Here is a 21595-nt window from a genome sequence, read left to right as displayed (position 1 = left end):
CATGACCAAACAGGTGTAGGTGCAGTGGGTTGGGTGACCTTTGACCTCCAGGCACCAGCCTAGCCGGTGGAGTCGCTTTATCTGAGCGTCATTCACAAATTGAAACCAATGAAAGCTCCCGCTCTCCTTACATCCATCGAGTGAAAGGAACAACCGTCAGTTCCAAACTTAATTTATCGATCCACAGAAATAACTCAATCGCGGCTCTGGCCATCGATCGACGGGGAAATTTTCGGGCGATGCCTTTGCACCTGAACGCACCATCAGATCCGGCCTAAGTGAGGTTGTTGGATCGCAGCGTTTCGGGGGTGGGAGGGGCCGGTCCCGACTCCGGGTCCCTGACGGGACACACCCCTCTGCGGAGGGGTCCACCCCCTGACCCGCAACCGCCCGGATCATTAAAGACCGACACCACGGAGAACACGCAGACGACCGGCAACATGAGGGAGATGAACGGGACCACGGCCCATGGCGATACCGAGACCCGGTCCGGGTCTGGGTCTGACGAGCTCGTCTTCTTCGTTAACGGCAAGAAGGTAAAAAATGACTCAAGTTTCAATTCAAGTTAAAACAGCTCAATTTTAAATGGAGTTCTGTACGTCACTGTAACATTCCAGTGATATTCAGACGAAGTGCACTTGTTCTTTATGTTTATGACTTTACTGGGAGCCCAGTCTGCAGTCTACGCTTCTAGGGTATGAATTATTAGTGAATAACAGTTACATCTTTAACAATAAGCCCCACAACATTTCTGTAGGATTCTATGTGCGGTAAAATTAATAACAATGAAAGTCTAGTAAAATAGGAACAAGAGCAATTTTAAGCAAGAACGTGAAATAAACTGTTTGTGCAGTTTGGTAAGAAACAGAATGAGAGTATGAAAAAGCCAAGGTGGGATATGAAACGTGTGAAGAGGGAAACTGGAACAGCAAAGCGTTAATGTTTCACATGAAACTTAACAAGACATTAAGACCAGATGTGAAAACACAAGTTGATCTAAAAACATGTAAATAGGGATTTAAAGAGGGTCCCAACTGGAATAAAACAGACGGAAAAGGAGAATAAAAAGCCCCAAATGTAGGGAATTAAAAGTGGTTAGAGAGATTTGGATGATTTCTTATTCACGCTGAGTGAAATTAATCCTTTTCAAGTGCCACTTTAATGAGCTCTAGTTAAAAGACAATATTTCACTTCTAAAGAAAGGTTATGGTTCCTTATTTACTCATCTGGATTTCTCCATAATTCAAATCAGAAGTTGGGTTTTACAGCAGCACTATCGGAGCTGATGACTCGTCCTTTTATGGATTTGTAATAAAATCCTGGTTCCTCAGTTAATCAGGCCTTGAAAGGAAATAGGATTTAATTTATACGTTTTTTTCCATAGCACATTCTTATCCTACTTTTTTCATCCGTATTATTATTTTAGCAGCACGACAACCTGGATCAAATAAAGTTTGGTAACTGTATTAGTAAAATCCTGACCGCAACGCTGGACTCTGCATTTTGTTGTTGTTGTTTTGTCCTGTCCTGCAGATTGTTGAGAAGAACGCAGATCCTGAGATGACCCTGCTGACGTATCTGAGGAGGAAATGTAGGATCGCACATCTACAGATATAAATATAAACACAGCATCACTGGCAGCACATCACTTCATCTACTACATGTACTTTATTAGACAGCGAGGAATGTTTTGTTTGTGGTATTCGTCAGGTTTCCTGTTTCGCAGTTTCAGATCTACGCCACAGTACCTTTATTTTATTATCTGTTCATCTGTCTTTGTCCCGTTTGTCCTTTTTGTTTTTCTTCTTCCTCAGCCGATTCACTTCCCCTCATTCAGACGGTGATCATTAGTCAGATTTCCGGCTCGAGTTTGCATCGAACCTCTGATCCTTAATCAATAGAGAAAAAAATCGTTTTCCGCTTATAAAAAAGAAAGAAAAGGTCACTTATTTTGAAGGGATTAAAGGCTCCTTTACAGCCGTGGACACAAATCTTCTTCAAGAAAAGCAACGACTTCTGTTTCAGCGCCTTAAACTAGTGTTTTCTTATATAGGGTTTGGTTTATTGGTGTTCTCATGAAAAACACATTGTAACGGGTGACTTTCTGAGGTCGGTGACCGTCTCTGAGATAACAGTCAGCAGGTCGAAGTCCAAATCAGCTTTTAAAGAAAGTCGTTTTTTTTAAAAAAAAACAAACAGAGTGTATTCAGACCTGATCTCCCTCCCGGTTTTTGGCCTTTTTCAGGACTGGAGTGCAGAACGAGAGAGAGTAAAGCTAAAAAACACATTTTAATTCAACCATTATTTACATGGCAGCAGAATATCCTGCTCTCTGATTGGCTGTCAGGGTTTAAAACAAACACAGTTCAAGTCACCAGTTTAATCTCCGTCTTAAATCAGAGTTCAAGGTGAATCAAAGGTAACCGTGGCAACAGAGCTGATGCTGCAGGCTCTGTTAACGGTTAACTGAACCAAGGACTGTTAAGCCTGCTCAGGGAGCTTTGGTAGCTTTTTAAAGACCCCCGGAACCACCTTAAGGACCCAAGGAGCTTCTTCAAGGGGCTCCCATGCCATCTCACGAATCACCTGAAGGCCTCAAAGACCCTGGAAACCTTCTGAGGTACCACTGGAACCCCCTCAAGGACCTCAGACACCCCTGCAAGGACAAATTGAAGGGGTGTTTCCCCTCAATGCCGTCTCTCTGAGATAACAGAGGCCTGAGGAAACCTTTTTTAGGACCATTTGAGCCTCCTCAAGGACCTGGTACCTTATGTGGCACCTATAGTACCCCTGGTCCCAAGAGTCCTTCGGGAGATCAAATGGTCCTTGAGTAATTCCCAGCCAATAATGGACACAAAGACAACGGAGGACCGAGTTGAGCGCGATTGGACGAAGAAGCTCACGTGTTGCTCTCAACGATTCACTGAATTCACAGTAAACTGTTTATGTGTTTTCAGTGGGTTTGACGGGAACCAAACTGGGCTGTGCTGAAGGCGGCTGTGGAGCCTGCACCGTCATGTTGTCCAGATACCAAACGCACACCCAACAGCTGCTGTATCCTTAACTCTCTGAGTGTGTGTGTGTGTATAAATATGTCTATGTGTATGTGGTAATGATGCACCGACCCCAGAGCTGCAGTCATGTGCTCTCATCTGACTTCTGAAGCCTTTAATGATGACGACTGAGACCCATTTTACGGCTGATAAATGAACCCGTTGTGAGCGGATAAACAGTCTTTAACTCAGTCCAGGCATTACGCCGTCAACGCCTGTCTCGCCCCGCTATGCTCCCTACACCTGGTCGCCGTGACGACCGTGGAGGGCATTGGCAGCGTGGCCCGTAAACTACATCCTGTACAGGTAAAACACGTCGCATTCAAACTAAACTCTCATCAAACTTGGCTTGTCGTGTTAAAGCTGCGTTAATCCTTTTTTTTTCTCACTGGGGGGCAGAACAAAATAAAAATAGAGACTCAGCCACATCGTATGATCTACATGTTACCCTCGGGGGTTCTTCAGGGTTCTATTCTCAGTCCCCTTTTGTTTCTAAACACAGTTCTAGCTCTAATCTAAACACAGCATCTGACACATTATCAACTTGTAAAGTCATACAGTTGTGTCTAACGTGTTATAAAACAGCTGCCCACCTCAGCATCCAGCAGACACAGAGCAACATGATCATCTTAGTGGAGCAGATGGACGATCACTGTCTTCAGCAGCTAGTCTCAGTGTGTCTGTCTACGACCCCTTTTTATAAAACGCTTGATATATTGATTCATGTAGCTTCAAGGTTCTCGGCTTTCCGTGTGTTTCAATGTACGCGAACAGGTTTAAACGTGTTTTATGATCGACAATAATTATTCTAAACATGTATTTTTGCCTTCAGGAGCGAATAGCCAGGGCTCACGGCTCTCAGTGTGGGTTCTGCACTCCGGGGATCGTCATGTCCATGTACGCCCTGCTGAGAAACAACCCCACGCCCAGAATGGCCGACGTGGAGGAGGCCTTCCAAGGTAGAGACTGTCTGTTGACTGGACGTCGAGCCACATGACAGGCTTTCCTGAACTGGTCTGAATCAAACAGAGCTGAAACCTGACTGGTTTTACCGTTTAGATAAATGTGGTCAGCTCGGCTCAACCGTGTGTCGTCTTCTCTTCGACACATCTGATTGCTGTAAATGGTTAAAGTGGCTATGGCATTATGGGATTCGTAGTTTTTCTTCACGTAAAAATAAGTACAAATAATTAGAATAAATGTATCAAGCACAACATATATATTTTATTTATCAGATAGACATTAGCCAGAAGGCTCGTTTTCATCTCTCCAGGTGTAATTTGCTCTTCAGAATGAATATATATGTAAAGATACAACCACATTGGTTTGTTTTCATCAGTAATGTTTGTAAAAACACAGTGGAAATATGGGCAACTGTTTCCATTTACGACCAGTTAAACAAAATATGTTTTTTAAATCTATAACTCCGTCTCTTCATGTGCATGTAAATGTAATTTACAGGGTAAAGACAGATTCTGAATGGCCTTTTAAATGCAGTAATATACTGAGTTTACCCTAATTTTAGAAGAGCCGAAGGCTGGTTCGATCTGCATAAATTAAGCTAAGCCAAACTTCAATCTGCACACAGAGCCATTAGAAAGAAACTCATGACTTCTGAATTATGGATAATAAGAAAAAAAATCAGTGGCAGAAACAGTTAGTAAGAGTACACAAGATTTCTGTCATTAAGTGTGTGATCATTTCTCAAAGAGTTTAGATTAACATGGATGGCGTTCATTTTTGTTTAGGAAATCTGTGTCGTTGCACCGGATATCGACCCATCCTGGAGGGATACAAGACCTTTACTGTGGTGAGACAGATCTGCAAACACAGTCATACTCTAAATACACACACACATACGATATACACTCACTCTGTGGCTTTTCCTCCAGGAGGGGGGATGCTGTGGTGGCAGAGGGCCGGAAAATGGCTGCTGTATGGCCAGTCAGAACAGAGCTGAGAAAACCTCAGAGGAAGATCTCGATGTGAGTCTGTCCCTCTTTCTGTCTCATTGTATAAATACAGTTTTCAGAACAGCTTTTTGAAATGTTTCTGACTGTCAAATGGGTGTTTTTGTGCAGGACGTCGCGCCTCTGTTTAATGCAGCAGCCTTCGCTCCTTTTGACCCCACACAGGAGGTCATTTTCCCCCCTGAACTGATGGTAAATAGCATTCACAAAACAGCATGCACACACTGAATCATTTAGTGGCAGTAGAAAATCTGAACACACAGACTTCATGATTTTACCTCACATCTAAAACAAAAGGTACATATTGTTAGATTCAGTGTGACTTACACTTTTCGCGGATATCATTATCTCTGATGTCCGTTGCAATTAACAACCACGAATTTGCTTTGAAACCAGAGAAAGCAAGAAGCTCCTTCTAACTGCAGAACTTCGTTCAGAATCTTGCTGTTTTTAAGTTTCCTTCAGCGTCACAGTGATCCAATGACAGTTGTCTGTACCTCCACGGCTACACTGAGAACAGGAGCTGATCACCGCTGATTCGGCAACTTTTAATGGGACAGTTTGACTGAATGTGAATAAATACAGGTTTGAAAACAAGGCTCAAGTTGTAGCACTCTGTCATAGTCTGAATCCTGTTTCTTCGTCTTTCTTCCTTGCTTCTGTCCTTCCTTCCTCCCACTTAGTCTCTTACCGAAGGTCGGAGGTCGCGTTCGCTGTGTTTCCGTGGCAACCGGGCAGTGTGGCTGCAGCCCGGCAGTCTGGAAGAGTTTCTGCGTCTGAAGTGGGAACATCCAGACGCCCGAGTGGTGGTGGGAAACACTGAAGTGGGTCAGTCTGTCTCCTAGGCTCAAACATATTTTCGTCAATGAATCATTCGTTCGTTCGTCGGTTCATTCGGGCGTCCGCTCAGTCACTGTGTGCTTGTGTGTGTTTAGGTATCGAAGTGAAGTTTAAGAACATGGTGTACCCGGTCATCCTCGCCCCAGCCTTCATCCCTGAGCTGAACACCGTGACTGACACTGAGGACGGTGAGTGTTCACGCTGATACAGCTTCTGATAATACCGCTGCTAGGTTAAAAACAAAAACGTGAAGTGATCACCCAAGCCTCTAAACCGGACTGGTACCGTCAAATTTGCAACCCGAACCAGACCCGAGACCTGAAGCTATATTTTAACAATGTTTCGCCCGTCGGTGACCGTCGGTTCGCCGGGTTAAATCGGCTACTAACCCAGATCTGAAACCGGTACTCTGGCAGCACCCGTCGAGCTCGGCGCAGGAAGCAGAACTCAACAGGCCTACGGCGTTAGCATTAGCATTTAGCTCTACTGATCACATTGTGTAAAATTAGCACATTAATTTACCGATGCCGACGTGTCGTCAAGCTGTTTTATATCCGAACGTTAATGCTAAAGTGTCGCCGGTGCTATCGCTAGCATTTTTTTACATGCTGTCGAGAAATTCGGTGCTGGACAAATGTAAACTCTGACCTGCTGGTTAAACTAAATGAAACGTCAAACTGTCATCGAAGTCATTAGAGTTCAACCTCTGGAGACCATAAATTATTGCACCAAACTTCATGACGATTCATCCGATATTTGTCGAGATATTTTACAGCGGATAAAACTGTTGGATGCACAACCTGACCGTCGTTACGCCAGCATGGCTGAACATAAGACCTAACATGTTCAAAATGAACACTCGAAAATGAGAATAAAAACAACTAAACCTGTTTTTGTGTGTGGACTCAGGCATAGTGTTTGGTGCAGCATGCACTCTCAGCCACATGGGGGCAGTACTGAGGCAGGCGGTGGAGACTCTTCCTCCTCATCAAACCGAAGTCTTCCTCGCCGTCCTGGAGCAGCTGCGCTGGTTCGCTGGACAGCAAATACGCAACGTAGCGGTGAGTCGCGCAAACTGGATGTCATCTGTTGAGCAAGGCACTAGCAGGGTTACGGGGTCAAATCCCTGTCCCGTATTGGTTGGTTTTGGGGGCTCCCTTTTGAAGGTCCTGGAGTATCAAAATCTAACGGACATTCACTCATTGATGATTTCAAATGTTCCCTCAGGATTAAGAGAAATTAAACCAGACTCACAGGGCACCCTGGGTAGTTCAGGGTGCGTGGGAGAACAGCATTTCCCGGGAAAGTGTGGAGAAGTTTTGAACTAGACAGGAGATAGACAGAGCCGGTGGCTGGTTCCCGTACACTAACGTTTGCCAGAGTCTGTATGAAAATCGTCATCATCAGTCATTCCTTCATCTCATTTCCTTTCTTAGAAAAAGGTCTGTGGCTCGACAGTTTGGTCAAAGTGGCGAGTAACAAGATTCGAGTACGTTTGTTATTGTTTGCCGGTGTTTCTAACTGACATGTGACTGGCTACAAATAAAAACTCTCCTCGGGGACAAGGAAGGAACAGTGAGATCGATTGAGAGTCCTGGAGCCCATTTCCCAGGATGTACACTCAGCCTGTGGTGAGTTCACGGGGCCTGAGGTAGTGAAGCTCTGGTTGTAAGAAGGTTTGAACTAATCACTGGAGAACTTGCTGATATTCTCTGGTTATTGTGAGCAACAGAAGCCAGGAAAACATGTCTGCTTTCACTTTAAAGAATATTCCAGGAGATAAAAACATGATTGTGTTATAATAATGAGGTTGTATTGTTTTGTGTGTGCAACAACAATGAGTGTGTTGTTGTGTTTTCAGGCTGTGGGTGGAAACATCATGACAGCCAGCCCCATATCAGACCTCAACCCAGTTTTCATGGCAGCAGGTTGCAGACTCACCCTGATGGACAAGGGTAATAAACACACACACACACACACGTAGGCAGTTTTTTATCCTTGAGATATTCCAGGAATCTGTTTCTTTAGTGTTTTTTACCAAGATCAGAGTTCACCTAGAGAAGAATTACTTAACTCACGCACACTGAGGTCACGCATACTTGAATTAAGTAGATTAGAAGCGAGTGAAGATCAATTTCTGACATTCATAACTTTGCTTTTGCAGTTTTTTTTTGGTTGGTTTTTTGTTTTGTTTTTTGTCCTCAGCATCTTTATTTTGTATTTTATTTTGAATTCTAATACATCTTATGTCCCCCCTACTGTGTGAAGTTTACTTTGAAAGGTGCCATACATAATAATAAAGTAATTTTCCTAGATTCAAAGTGTACGGCGCGTTAGGGAAGGCTGTCCGTGAAGTCACACAGTCACGGTGTGTTGACTCCTTCTATATTTGTCAGGGGGCGTTCAAGTGACCTTTAATCCAGAGTTTCGCGTATCTCCAAAGTGCCGAGTCACTGTTTCTGCCTGTAAACAGCCCGTGTAACAGAAAGACACAAAGACGTGTTCAAACATGTCAAACGTTCCTTAAAAACACTTCCTTTCTTGTCATTTTTACTAACGCAACAGAAACACGGACCGATGTCCTCTGTTGTGATTAGACGACAAACACCCGGTGATTTTCCATCTATAACTCAAACTGTTTCACGACATGAATGATGAATCTGTGATTTAGGTCTTCAGTTACTCTTCGGTCGTTTGGTCAGACCGGCCGAGTCGCCCCTGTTCTGCCAAACTGAGACTCCATCCTAAATGTGACGTTTGAACCCTGCTCCTGACCTTTAACCTCTGCCTGTGTGTCAGATGGCAGTCGTGTGGTTCGGATGGACGACACGTTCTTCACAGGTTACAGGAGGACGGCTCTGCGACCGCAGGAGATCCTGGTCTCCATAGAGATCCCGTACAGCAAGAAGGTAGACAGCATCGCCCCGGCAACCGCTGTCCGTCAGCACCAAACCGCCGCTGTCACAGAGCTGTATCCGTCGCTGTTCGGAATCTGAGGCTCCTGTTTTTGTCTTTTCCCGCCTCAGACTCAGTTCGTCTCCGCCTTCAAACAGTCGCCGCGCCGTGAGGATGACATCAGCATCGTCACCGCAGCGATGAGCGTCGCCTTCGCTCCCGGCACGAGCGTGGTCGACGGCTTGAGGCTGAGCTACGGCGGCATGGCGGCGACCACGGTGCTGGCAAAGGAGACGGCGAACAGACTGCTGGGAAGGTAACGCATTCACAGACAATAAGGCTTAAAGGAAAAAAGGGGGAGAGGGAGGATGTAACTCTCTGATGTCATCCAGGCGTTGGGGGGAGGAGCTTCTGCAGGAGGCCTGCTCCTCATTGGCTGAGGAGCTGAAACTCGACCCCTCTGCGCCGGGCGGCATGGTGACGTACCGGCGAACTCTGACCCTCGGCCTCTTCTACAAGTTCTACCTGACGGTGCTGCAGAAGCTCAGACGGCAGGTCATTGGTTTCATTTCATTGGTTTTCTTTATGCGGATCCTTACATTTGCCCGGTCCATCTGGTTTCTGAACCTTGGGACCGGGACTGGGGTTGAATTCGGATCCAGAAATCTGCTTCCACTTCCCAGTGAAATGCCTCCAGCAACCTCATCGACGCCGACGCAACAGTCGAAGCCTGAAGTAACGCTCTGGGAAGTTCCGGACCCACGTGGACCCACATGAGACTCTAATTTATCTGTTTAACGTGAAGAAAAATCGATGAATATTTGCTCTTAAATGTTTTACTTCTTTTGTTTCACCCTGAGCTGAATCGTAGTTTTCTAATCAAAGCGAAAATCAAGGTGTGATTATCTTTAAAACGTGTTTTTGTGCGACGTTTACTGAACGTAACGGGTTCGGTTTTTCATTTCTCAGGGTGTGGACGTGGAGGAGGTCGGGTCAGACTGTCTGAGCGCCACAGAGATTTACCGTCCGGAGACGCCCTCCAGTGTCCAGGTCTATCAGGTACAACGGACACTCAGTTTGTCCGAGTCTCTTCATTACCATCACTTAAGGGATTACAAAAGTCTCCCTGTGGGAATGTTGGACATCTTGAATGACATTCAATGTAGCGTCCACAATGAGACTAAAAATGGTGTCAAGGAAACTAAATTTGACGTCATTTACGTTAATGACGGGAATAAGAGAAGAAAAAGGGTTTAATCACTGTAGGGAGAAGATGTGGGAAACTGCACCATTAAATCTTTCTACAAGCAAGGAGTTCGTGTACGGAAGCATTTAAATGTTTTAAATACTCACATAAACGTATAAACGCCGCTTCAAAGACGAGGAATGTCAAAGTGTTTCATTTTATATCCGTTTAGCCTAAAACCTAATAATAGAAATGAAAAAATCCATATATATAATTATTCATGTAAAGTTTCAGGACACCTCCATTTTTCCAGCTGTTGTTTAAATGTACATAATTCAGTCTGTCAGTGTTTCTGAAATCAAAACACAGAAAAAATAAATAGATTTTATTTAAAAATCAAGGAATCCTTGAATCTTCCTGTTGAACTTCACTGAAGCTAAATTTCTGAATCGTCCAGCAGCCGAACTCCTGACGTTTCTTTCTACAGTGGGAACCAAACATTGTTCAGGACGTTGGTCCCAACTCTGTTGCAGAAGTTCCCATCAACATGTTGCACCTGCAGGTTGCTTTTCTTTCACCTTCTGTCCAGTTCATCCCAAACCGGCTCCACGGGGTTCAGGTCTGGAGACTGTGCTGGTCTTCCATCATGTGAGGTCGCCGCCTGGTTCTGTTCTTCTAACGTTCTGGGTCATTATCTTGCTCTAGGACGAAGCCCCGACCAACCAGTCTGTCTCCCACTGTTACTTGTCTTTCTCTTCCCAGTCTGACACCAGTTTGGTGACCTGATGGTGAATCAGAGGGTGTAGCAACACACTTTGCTCCAACTCTGCCTTTGTACAGACAGAATCGTTTGCTTCAACTTTCAAGGGATCATTTCCTTCCACCGCTGCAGGAAAAAGATGTAAATGAACCCGTTTCTGATCCCTGGAAAAAAAACCTGTTTTCTATGAGGTTTACAGGATTCCCCAGGTTTTTTTGTTCTTTTTCTTTCTTTTTTTGACCTTGGGCAGTTTACTGCTGACTGTTCTACTTTTGTATCTAAGGTGTTTCACTGAAGTTGAACTGAAGTTCCAATAAAAACTGGAAAAATGGGGATGTCCTAAAACTTTTGACCGGTAGTGTATTTAAAAAATATAGAAATCAAAATATAAAACTGTTAAAGATATAAAAATATAGAAGTTTTCACTCTACAAATGTAATTAGCTTATAAAATATCCAGTGTTCATATCGAAAAAGGCCTAAAAAAAAAAAAGATCGAATCGAAGGATGGAAAATAATCACATGATCAAAATTTTGAATGCTTAAGTAGTTAAAAGTATATTATTCCCAGCTTTAGCGTCCAGGTGCGTAATTTCACGTTCTTCCTCCAGGCGGTGCCGGAGGGGCAGAGCCAGGATGACGTGGTGGGCCGTCCCATGATGCACCTGTCGGCCATGAAGCAGGCTACGGGTGAGGCGGTTTATTGCGACGACATACCGCTGTACGAGAACGAGCTCTACCTGTCGCTCGTCACCAGCAGCAAGGCTCACGCTCGCATCGTGTAAGGCTCTAACCTTAACCCTGACACACACCTGCACGCCACACGCCTGTCCCGTCTGACCCAGGTGTGTGTGTGCCGTAGCTCTATAGATACCTCAGCAGCGGAGTGTTTGCCCGGCGTCGTCTGTTGTGTGTTTGCTGACGACATCCCCGGGTCTAACGTCACCGGACAAATCGAATACGACGAGACGGTCCTCGCTGACCGCCAGGTGTGTTTCTGTCCTTCCGTTCAACCGGTCAGGTGACTCTGTCAGGTTCAGGTTAACCACCGTTCCCCTCCTCTCTGCAGGTGACGTGCGTGGGTCACATCATCGGCGCCGTGGTGGCCGACACTCAGCTTCACGCCCAGAGAGCCGCCAAGGCCGTCAGGATCCAGTACGAAGAGCTGCAGCCCGTCGTCACCATCCAGGTGAGACCAGCCACACCTGAGGCTGAGAGTAAAAAAAAAAGGATTCTGACGACGGGTCATCAGGCACAGATGCAGCAACGAGACCAAAAGTCTAGAAACAGCTCGATGTTTGAAGAAACCTCCAGCTAAATCTGATTAAAACTGGGTGAAGGCGACCACCTGACCTTTGGTCTGGTGCCAGCCTCAGGACTCAGCCGACAGTCTTCGACCCTCGTGCTGAAGGTTCGGTTCGTTCAGACTGTACAGGAAGCAGATTTTAGGGACAGTGCAGCTGCATTTAACCTCGAGGGCGCGATGTGGAGGGACACATTAAGCTGTGGACGTAAACTGGCCACGCATCTTGACGTGTGAAGAATGCCAAGGGGAAAAAATCAGAACAGATCTGTTTCAAAAAATGTCTTGAAAGTGACACTGACCGTAGCGGTTTGATTGACAGGAGGCCATCGCCGCCCAGTCCTTCTATCAGCCAATCAGAACCATCCAGCAGGGGGACCTGGAGGCCGGGTTTAAACAGGCCGACCACATCCTGGAGGGTAGGACTGCCTGCGTCTGTGTGTGTGTGTGTGTGTGTGAAAGACTTCCTCCTGGTCCTAGTTAATCAGGTATTGATTATTGATTGACTGACTGTCTGTCAGGTGAGATGCACATCGGAGGTCAGGAACATTTCTACCTGGAGACAAACGTCACTCTGGCTGTTCCCCGAGGGGAAGACGGCGAGATGGAGCTCTTCGTTTCCACTCAGTCTGCCTCCAAAACGCAGGTAAAGATACTGAGCACGTCCCTGCATCTGCTCCACCTGCTCCACCTGCTCCACCTGCTCCACCTGCTCCACCTGCTTCTATCTGCTCCATCTGCTCCATCTGCTCCACCTGCTCCATCTGCTCCATCTGCTCCACCTGCTTCTATCTGCTTCTATCTGCTCCATCTGCTCCATCTGCTCCATCTGCTCCACCTGCTCCATCTGCTCCATCTGCTCCACCTGCTCCATCTGCTCCATCTGCTTCTATCTGCTTCTATCTGCTTCTATCTGCTCCATCTGCTCCATCTGCTTCTATCTGCTCCACCTGCTCCACCTGCTCCATCTGCTTCTATCTGCTCCACCTGCTCCATCTGCTCCACCTGCTCCACCTGCTCCACCTGCTCCACCTGCTCCATCTGCTCCACCTGCTTCTATCTGCTTCTATCTGCTTCTATCTGCTCCATCTGCTCCATCTGCTTCTATCTGCTCCACCTGCTCCATCTGCTCCATCTGCTCCACCTGCTCCATCTGCTCCACCTGCTCCATCTGCTCCATCTGCTGCTGCACGTATTGCATCATGCACTGTTTCTACTGCTGTTTCTTCTTCTTTATTTATTACTGAATCCACAACATCTACTCCATCTATTACTGCGTCCAGCGCATTTCTTGAATCTACTGCATCTCTTACTGCTGCTGGTACTGCTCCTACTGCCTCTATTGAAAACTACTGCTTCATATACCGCAGATGTATCTACTGATGCATGTAACACACTTACTGCAGGCCACATACTGTAACTACGCAGTACAAAGACTGCGTAGTAGTACACAAACTGTACCACAAACACTATTGTATTGCTCATTATTTATGTTTTTATATCTTGAAATTGTTTAAGTACAAATAAAAATGTACGAGGATCTGAAACAAAATATATAACACAACAATATATGACTGAAAATCATATTGTTAAATGTCAGTATGGATCTTTCTGTCCTAGTCTCTGGTGGCGAAGGCGTTGGGCGTCCCTGCCAACAGGGTGGTGGTCCGGGTGAAGAGGATGGGCGGAGGCTTCGGTGGCAAGGAGAGCCGAACCACCATGTTGTCCACTGTGGTCGCCGTGGCAGCGAACAAGTACGTCCGTCGACGCTTAGCTTCTTTTCTTTGTCTTTGTCTTTTTTTTAAACTACCTCGTAAAAGTTCCCTAGATCTGAAACTGTTTCCGTGTGTCAGGCTGAAGAGGCCTGTGAGGTGCATGTTGGACAGAGATGAGGACATGTTGATCACTGGAGGAAGACACCCCTTCTATGGGAAATACACGGTCAGAGAGCGCCCCCTGCTGGGGAGGACACTTTCAACAGTAGCAGTAGCATCAGTGCTAGCAGTAATAGCAGCATTAGAAGTTTCGCACACAAGTGTTTTTAGAGGCGGTAACCTTAGCAACAGCAGCACAATTAGTGGCTTTTTGTTTGTTTCTTCTTTGCGTTTCTTGTCCTGGACGGCGAGTTGCTGTGTCTAATTGCCCCTCTGTGGATAAATAAAGGGTTAAATTGCATTGAATTGAATTACATTGTTCGGTAGGTTACTTAGACTTTCAGTAGCCAAAAACTAACCTACTGTTAACATTTTCTACCTCTGATGGAGATGGTTTTTGTAGCAGTCACTGAGTCTCCAGCCTTAGTAATTGTTTCTTCTTTTCTTCTTCTTCTCCTTCTCCTGCTCCTCCTCCTCCTTATTCTTCTTCTTCTTTTTCCTTTTCTTCTTCTTCTTCTTCTTCTCCTGCTCCTCGCCTCCTTCTTCTTCTTCTCCTCCTCCTCCTCCTCCTTCTTCTTCTCCTCCTGCTCCTCCTTCTTCTCCTCCTCCTGCTCCTTCTTTCTCCTCCTCCACCTGCTCCTTATTCTTCTTCTTCTTCTTTTTCCTTTTCTTCTTCTTCTTCTCCTACTCCTCCGCCTCCTCCTTCTTCTTCTCCTCCTGCTCCTCCTCCTCCTCCTGCTCCTCCTCCTCCTCCTTCTTCTTCTTCTTCTTCTCCTCCTCCTCCTTCTTCTTGTTGTTCTTCTCCTCCTGCTCCTCCTCCTCCTCCTTCTTGTTCTTCTCCTCCTGCTCCTCCTCCTTCTTCTTCTTCTCCTCCTGCTCCTCCTCCTCCTCCTTCTTTCTTCTTCTCCTGCTCCTCCTCCTCCTCCTCCTCCTCCTTCTTCTTCTCCTTCTCCTGCTCCTCCTCCTCCTCCTCCCCCCGCTCCAGGTTGGTTTTCTAAACAGCGGTAAGGTCGTGGCTCTGGATGTGGCGTACTACAGTAACACAGGGAACTCCATGGACCTCTCTCTGTCGGTGAGTGTCTTTATTAACCACAGAGTGTTTTCTAATCGCACTATACGCCGATGATTTGCTGATGTTGCCTGTGTGTTCGTCGAGGTCTTGGAGCGCGCTCTGTTCCACATGGAGAACTCGTACAGCGTGGCGAACGTTCGCGGCCGAGGCTTCCTGTGCCGCACCAACCTGCCGTCCAACACCGCATTCAGAGGCTTCGGAGGGCCGCAAGGCATGATGGTTGCCGAGAGCTGGATCACAGACGTGGCTCAGAGTCTGGGAAGGCCGGCAGAGGAGGTTTGTGGAGAAATAAACTCAGAAATGATGAACAAGGTGAATTCTGGTGGAAAAACAGCGTCCAATCAGTGTCTCCGTCTTCCTACAGGTGCGTCGGTTGAACCTGTACGTTGAAGGCGAGTTGACACCCTACAACCAGATCCTGGATCAGTTCACTCTGGACCGCTGCTGGGATGAGTGCCTGTCACGGTCTGGGTACCATCAACGCCGAGCCGCCGTCGACCTCTACAACAGGTAAAGCCAACGGGACTGAAGTTTCTGAGACCCTGTCAGGTCCTGTAACAGGTACAAATGGTCCGGCTGAAATTTCCGAGCTGCCGTCAAAGTTGGTCCAACCAAAGTTTCTCAAGTTCAGCAACAGGTAAAAACTGTTGAGCTGTACAACAAGTAGATACGGCTCGACCTAGAGTTTCAGGACCCTGTTGAGTTCTTCTGCAGGTAAAAATGGTCCAGTGGAAGTTTCTGATATCCTTTGAGGTCTACCACAGACATAACAGTCTCAGCTGTAGTTCAGCTCTACAAAAAGGTGAAGACAGTTCAACCAAATTTCCTGAGCCTCCATCAAGCTCTGCAACAGGTATAAACAGCCCGTTTGAAGGACTCGAGACCCTGTCGAGCTCTGCAACGGGTAGAGTCAGCCGGTATTTAGCTCTGTGACAGTTGTGGTCCCATCGCAGTTTCTCAGACCCTGCTGAGCTTAGCATTGTGAGCCGTATGACCCCTATAAACAGTCTTCCTGAAGTTTCTAGTCAACCGTTGTACTGAGCTCTGAGAGAGTCAGGCACAGTCTGACACTACTTGGACCCGCTGAAGTCACTGAGTGGCCCTGGCTAATTATATGACACTTAAAAATGGTTTCTGAACTGCCTCCATTTACGTGCTTATTTAATTGTGGTTGAATGCCGCAGAGGCCCCTCAGCAGCACTGATAAAAACCCTGCTGGTTGAAATGAACTCTTTCTGGGGTTTTTTTGCACCGTCAGACAGAACCGATGGACCAAACGAGGCCTCGCCATCGTCCCCACCAAGTTCGGCATCAGCTTCACTGCTCTCTTTCTCAACCAGGTTCGATCCGACAAACCCTGACACACACACACACACACACACTGTTAAAGGTCGAATGGTTTCTTTGTGAAATCCTGAGTGCGCTTGATTGAATATTTTGGTGTGTCTGCAGGCTGGAGCTCTGGTTCACATCTACACAGACGGGTCAGTGTTGTTGACCCACGGCGGGACAGAGATGGGACAGGGACTCCACACCAAGATGGTCCAGGTACATGAGCTTAACAAACTATTTTGCTGCTTTTCCATCAATTTCAGGTGATAATTTACCTTTTTTCTGACTGTAAATCTGTGTTTGTGGCTGATTTCCTACCTTTCACAGAGGCACTGGTTTCTGCTCATCTTAGTGTGACTGCCACCATCTTGTGGCCATTAAAAGAAGTGCAGCTTCAGATACTTGTGCCTGGGCTTCAACACTGCTCTGGTTGTTGCTGAATTTTAGGGATTCAAATGGCCAGAGTTGACTGAGGAGGCCTGTCTGTGTTACCCCAGAATTACTGATCACATCTTATTGGATCAAATCTTTACATACGACCCAGACTCCAAGATTTCTTCACTTCCTGCAATCATTAAAACAATATCAGCTATTTTATTTTATTTATTTATTTTTGCTAAGAGTGTGAACAACCTCTGTCTGTGTGTGTTTCCAGGTTGCCGGCAGGGTTCTGGGGATCCCCTGTTCAAAGATCCACATCACAGAGACCAGCACCAACACCGTCCCCAACACCAGCCCCACCGCCGCCTCCGCCTCCTCTGACCTCAACGGAGCCGCCGTGCAGAACGCCTGCGAGGTCCTCGTGAAACGTCTGGAGCCGTACAGGACCAAGAACCCCAAAGGATCATGGGAGGACTGGGTGAGCAGGAGTATTAAGAATATTTGCAGTAATCGTGCATGCATTTGTATAAGCAGTACTACTTGGTGTGGTAACAGTCGATTTAACCACTGAGTATCAAAATCCCTTAATTAAAGAACCTAAACTCTTCTTACACTTAGTGAAATGGTTTGTTAAAATAGCTGAAAGTTATCGTTGGTAGACCAAAGTTATAAATGTGTCGCCTGCTTCTCAATGAACCCTCCAAGTTCTAAATTAGGTTCACTCTACTATAGGTGGAAGAAGTACTCAGATCTTTTACTTCAGTCGAAGTACATGTGTACTGTCTGTTAGAGCAGTTACTGAAATGAGACACAACACACAATGAATTATATCAGAGATCACAAGACTCACAATATGTTGTGTCAGATAAAGGTAGAGAAGGTAGAGAACTTGATATTTGTAGATATCAAGTTTCCATTCTTATATTTTCATGTGTTTATTGGTTTCCCATCTGTAAATAGTCTGACTCGGTATATTTCTATCTCGGTCTCAGGTGAAAGCGGCGTACTTCGACAGAGTCAGCCTCAGCGCAAACGGATTTTACAAGTGAGTTCACTCAGTCGATCTGTTGATACATGAAGTCCAGGACAGAGTTTCACTGTTTCCTATTTGCCGACAGGACTCCAGATCTTGGTTATGACTTTGACTCAAACTCTGGCCGAGCGTTCAACTATTTCAGCTACGGCGTTTCCTGTTCAGAGGTGGAGATCGACTGTCTTACCGGAGCTCACAAGGTCAGCGCAAACTAAAGCTGGAAACACAAAACAGAAATTGGTGAATTTAATGTTCTTTTATTGTTCAGACTGATGCTGACGGTTTCAAATCGAGCCCTCAAGTTGTTAATGAAGGTGTCCCGCAAGGATCAATACTGGGCCCGCTGCTATTTACTCTACACATAAACAATATAATGATATACTGTAGGTATATTATACAGTTAAACAGTATGCTGATGATACCATCTTGTATGCAGACCTCTTCAGAACTCTTTCATCGACTCTTTGAACCTGACTGAGGAAATTTGAAAGTTTCTGGATGAGGTATCTCTGATAAACATCAAGGATAAACATCTATAAAACCGCTTAAATTTCATATGCACATTGTTAAACGTATTTCAGGATAAAGGGTTACTGATGTTTCACAGGTGTCATTTTTACCTCAGGATCTGAAACTGAAGTTTAGCGCTAGAAAATGTAGCTTGAAATAACGAGCTAGAGTTAAGAATAGCATTTTAAAAAATGGCCAAGGGAGTTTTTAAAATGTTCCGCTTTCTGTTTTTTTGGTCATAGACACTACAAACCATCTTTCATCTTTTTTACTGGACCTCCTCCAATTTCATGCAAAAAATCCAATTAAATCCTTAAAATGTTTCCATTCTTTAAATGTTTTTAAATCACGCAGCATGGCCCAGTGAGCTGTAATGGCCTGTTTTTCGTCAACAGCTGGACAAAAATCTGAATACAGATGTCTTTGTGATATATTTGTGCCGTAGAACCTGAGCACCACCATAGTGATGGATGTTGGTCACAGCCTCAACCCAGCTATAGACATCGGACAGGTGAGTCGATAAATCAATCAAAGTGCAATCATTGGAAGAAGTTATTCAGGATCAGAAAGCAGATGTATAGACCTCTGAACGTTCTGATTTTGATTTGAAGAATTCTTTGCTGTAGCGCCACCCTCAGGTCAAAATGTCTTCTATGTGTCTCCAGGTGGAGGGGGGGTTCATGCAAGGTCTGGGTCTCTTCACACTGGAGGAGCTCCATTATTCTCCCCGTGGCGTCCTCCTCACCCGGGGTCCTGGTTCTTATAAGATCCCGGCCTTCGGTGACATTCCCACCGAGCTCGCCGTCTCGCTGCTCCGGGACGCACCGAACGACAAGGCCATCTTTTCCTCCAAGGTGACAGCACTGACCCCCTCAACATCTCCGCTCATATCAGCGCAGAGGAAACAACTTCAGAGTTGATTAAATGTTTTCTTTCCAGGCCGTGGGCGAGCCTCCTCTTTTCCTGGCCTCATCGGTTTTCTACGCCATCAAAGATGCCATCGGCGCCGCCCGGGCAGAGTCGGGCATCAGCGGTCCATTCAGGCTGGACAGCCCCGCCTCCGGCGAGAGGATCCGCAACGCCTGCAGTGACCGCTTCACCGAGCTGGTACGAAAGCCTGATCAGACATCTGTCACGTTTGTGTTGGTTGTAGGTTTTACTGGTAAACCTTTTGGAAGGATCGGGCACTCGATCAGGAACAGACAAAACAATACAGTCCACAAAACGAAACCGTATTTTGATCAGATCATACGTCGTTTGAGGAACAGATGAAAGCCGATTTTTGATCGGTCTCTATATTGATATTTGTTGACCAGATTTCTTTTGGATCTAAAGTCAGACAACACAGTGACCTTGGCTGTTTTCAGCCCTAAAACATAAAGCGAAATGTTTATTTTAAACAGAAAGTGCATTGAAGTTTTGGTACGACTCGCTGCTGCTGTGGCGCTGATTGTTCAAGAAGAGGTTTAGCCTTGGGCAAGGAGCTTAAACACCTCAGTCAGATTTCTTTCAGCTTTTCCAAAAGCAGCGGAAGCCGCGGTCGCATTTGGTCCAGAAAACTACGGCTAGGGGTCTAGTTGCAATAGAGACGGGGCTTCGGATGTCTTGTCTGGTACAAATTGCTACGATAGCGGCAGTAATACTGGGACAGGACTGGGCACTTGATCCAGCACAAACCCCGACCGCTGACACAAACCCAGACATGATTTCCCTCCATTGGAACTAAGAGGCTTCTAACTATGTGACCGGGATGAAAATGCCTTATCAGTCTCTACTCATTCAAACATGCCGACTGTTTTTCTGTCGCAGTGTCCTCCCGCAGAGCCTGGTAGCTTCACGCCGTGGTCCGTGCAAGTCTAGGGCGCTGGACCGGAGAGGGAGGCCACCCACCATTGAAGATCACTGTGAAACTACAAAAACACAATGAGCCATTTTGTATACGCACATTTCAGTCCCACTTAATCGTGCTTTGTTTGTGAAGAACTGTTGTCGGTTTACGTTACACATGATACAGCATAGGTAACATATCAGTGACGCGGCAGAACCCGACCCGGTGAGTCCATCTTACACATCCTACATGCATTTACTGTGAGAGACATTGGTTTTACTGTTGTTGCTTCGGCTCGGTCCAGCCAGTGTGAAACATCAGATCTGTGGCCGTCGTATGCGACGATTGGTGCTGCACTTTCACCTGTTCATCTACAGTTCACATGAATTAAATGATGATGATTTTGTCCATTTTCACTTGTATGTTAAACAGAATTATTGCACTGTACGTGTGAAATAAAACCTTTGGGGGAAGCACCTTTTTCTCGTCCCTCCTCAGTTTATTCCTGCTAAATGTCTCATTTTGTGAAGATCTTGACTGCAAATGGGTTTCATGGGTGTTTCAGAGTAAGTAGAAAAATACCTGATGATCCGAACCTGACCCATCAATGACAAAATGTTGAGCAGAATTTAAATGACTCTTGAGGTCACATTTATTATCTCATCGCTCTCTTTACTGTAAATAGGTGAGATATATATATATAATTATACTGACCTAGAAAATACAGATCTCTACATAGAACCAGTTTATGTGATGCAACCCGTTTGAAATTTGCCCGGTGAAACCGGTTGGGGCTGTTCAGACCTCAGATGGTTTCAGACTGTGTCTAAATCCATTTCGCAGTTCACACGTGGAACCGTGAAGTGTGAGGAACACAGCTGGGGGGCTACGTTTTCGTTTACGTGGCAATTATTGCCAATATCATCGGCCATAACGATCGGATTAAGGCTGAGGCCTGTCCACGGACTCTGGCTGCACTTCACACGGACCCGAGAAGCTCCAACGTGGCTGACGGGTGGTGGGTGTTAGGTCCTTCGCAGTGAGGTGTCGAAGCGGGTCGGGCTCCATGGAGGACACCCCCGTGTTAATTGTGTGGTCAGAGTGTGAAGTATGAGGGTCACGTGTTTGTATCCTCATCTCCAAACCTCCAACCACATGTGGTCCCGCACGTCTCCTTCACATGGCTGGTGTATCGGGGCTGCAGGCTCCAGATCCGGATGCGAGGTGAGGGGTCGGCGTCTGTCTTTGCTTTCCGTGTCCGTGATGGTAGATACACGAGAGCCTGACCCTTGAAAAGCTGGTGGAATCTGAGCATTTAGCTAATTATGGCTGAGTGTCGGCGCACCCGACGTGGGCCGGTTCTGGCCCGTTCCCGCCGCGGGAACTTCATGACCCGTAAAATAAATCGTTGTTGTGGCTCTGCTTGTGTTTTCGGTGTCATTTGGGCTTTGCTCAGGAGAATCCAGGATCCGGGGGCTGTCAGGGGGGCCGGTAGAGGTCGAGGCCACAGTCCAACCATGTCTTTAAACGCTCAGCTGATCTCAAGATACGACGTGACC

General features: G+C 46.1%; 1 protein-coding gene across 2 annotated transcripts; it reads left to right on the top strand.

The window, feature by feature from the left end:
• Positions 1-422: 422 nt before the first annotated feature.
• On the top strand, positions 423-20508 carry xdh (xanthine dehydrogenase). 2 transcript variants are annotated; one of them, XM_040141816.1, is made up of 35 exons: positions 423-536; positions 1534-1591; positions 2958-3054; positions 3251-3359; positions 3886-4012; positions 4802-4863; positions 4946-5038; positions 5135-5215; positions 5707-5851; positions 5959-6051; positions 6773-6924; positions 7725-7818; positions 8663-8772; positions 8890-9074; positions 9151-9313; positions 9728-9817; positions 11315-11484; positions 11566-11692; positions 11773-11892; positions 12329-12425; positions 12528-12652; positions 13627-13760; positions 13860-13947; positions 14866-14952; positions 15037-15228; positions 15317-15462; positions 16211-16292; positions 16405-16500; positions 16940-17143; positions 17658-17710; positions 17784-17898; positions 18654-18719; positions 18874-19062; positions 19148-19315; positions 20018-20508. In XM_040141816.1, the coding sequence occupies exons 1-35, from the start codon at positions 441-443 to the stop codon at positions 20066-20068; spliced, it is 4065 nt and encodes a 1354-aa protein (XP_039997750.1). In that variant the 5' UTR covers positions 423-440; the 3' UTR covers positions 20069-20508. The 2 variants fall into 2 exon arrangements, with proteins under 2 accessions (XP_039997750.1, XP_039997751.1); XM_040141817.1 differs by having other exon boundaries at positions 4802-4860; positions 20018-20068.
• Positions 20509-21595: the final 1087 nt, after the last annotated feature.

This window comes from Xiphias gladius, chromosome 13 (assembly GCF_016859285.1).
Source record: "Xiphias gladius isolate SHS-SW01 ecotype Sanya breed wild chromosome 13, ASM1685928v1, whole genome shotgun sequence".
NCBI lineage: Eukaryota > Metazoa > Chordata > Actinopteri > Istiophoriformes > Xiphiidae > Xiphias > Xiphias gladius.
The sequence above is the reverse complement of the archived record's forward strand: the minus strand, read 5'-3'. Positions and strand labels throughout refer to the sequence as shown.

Bases quoted from the DNA above. Each gene is read 5' to 3' on its own strand.
- xdh (XM_040141816.1), top strand. From the start codon at position 441: ATGAGGGAGATGAACGGGACCACGGCCCATGGCGATACCGAGACCCGG. The intron at 15,463-16,210 runs GTAAAGCCAACG...TTGCACCGTCAG, and splicing joins GCCGTCGACCTCTACAACAG to ACAGAACCGATGGACCAAAC. The intron at 17,899-18,653 runs GTCAGCGCAAAC...TTTGTGCCGTAG, and splicing joins GTCTTACCGGAGCTCACAAG to AACCTGAGCACCACCATAGT.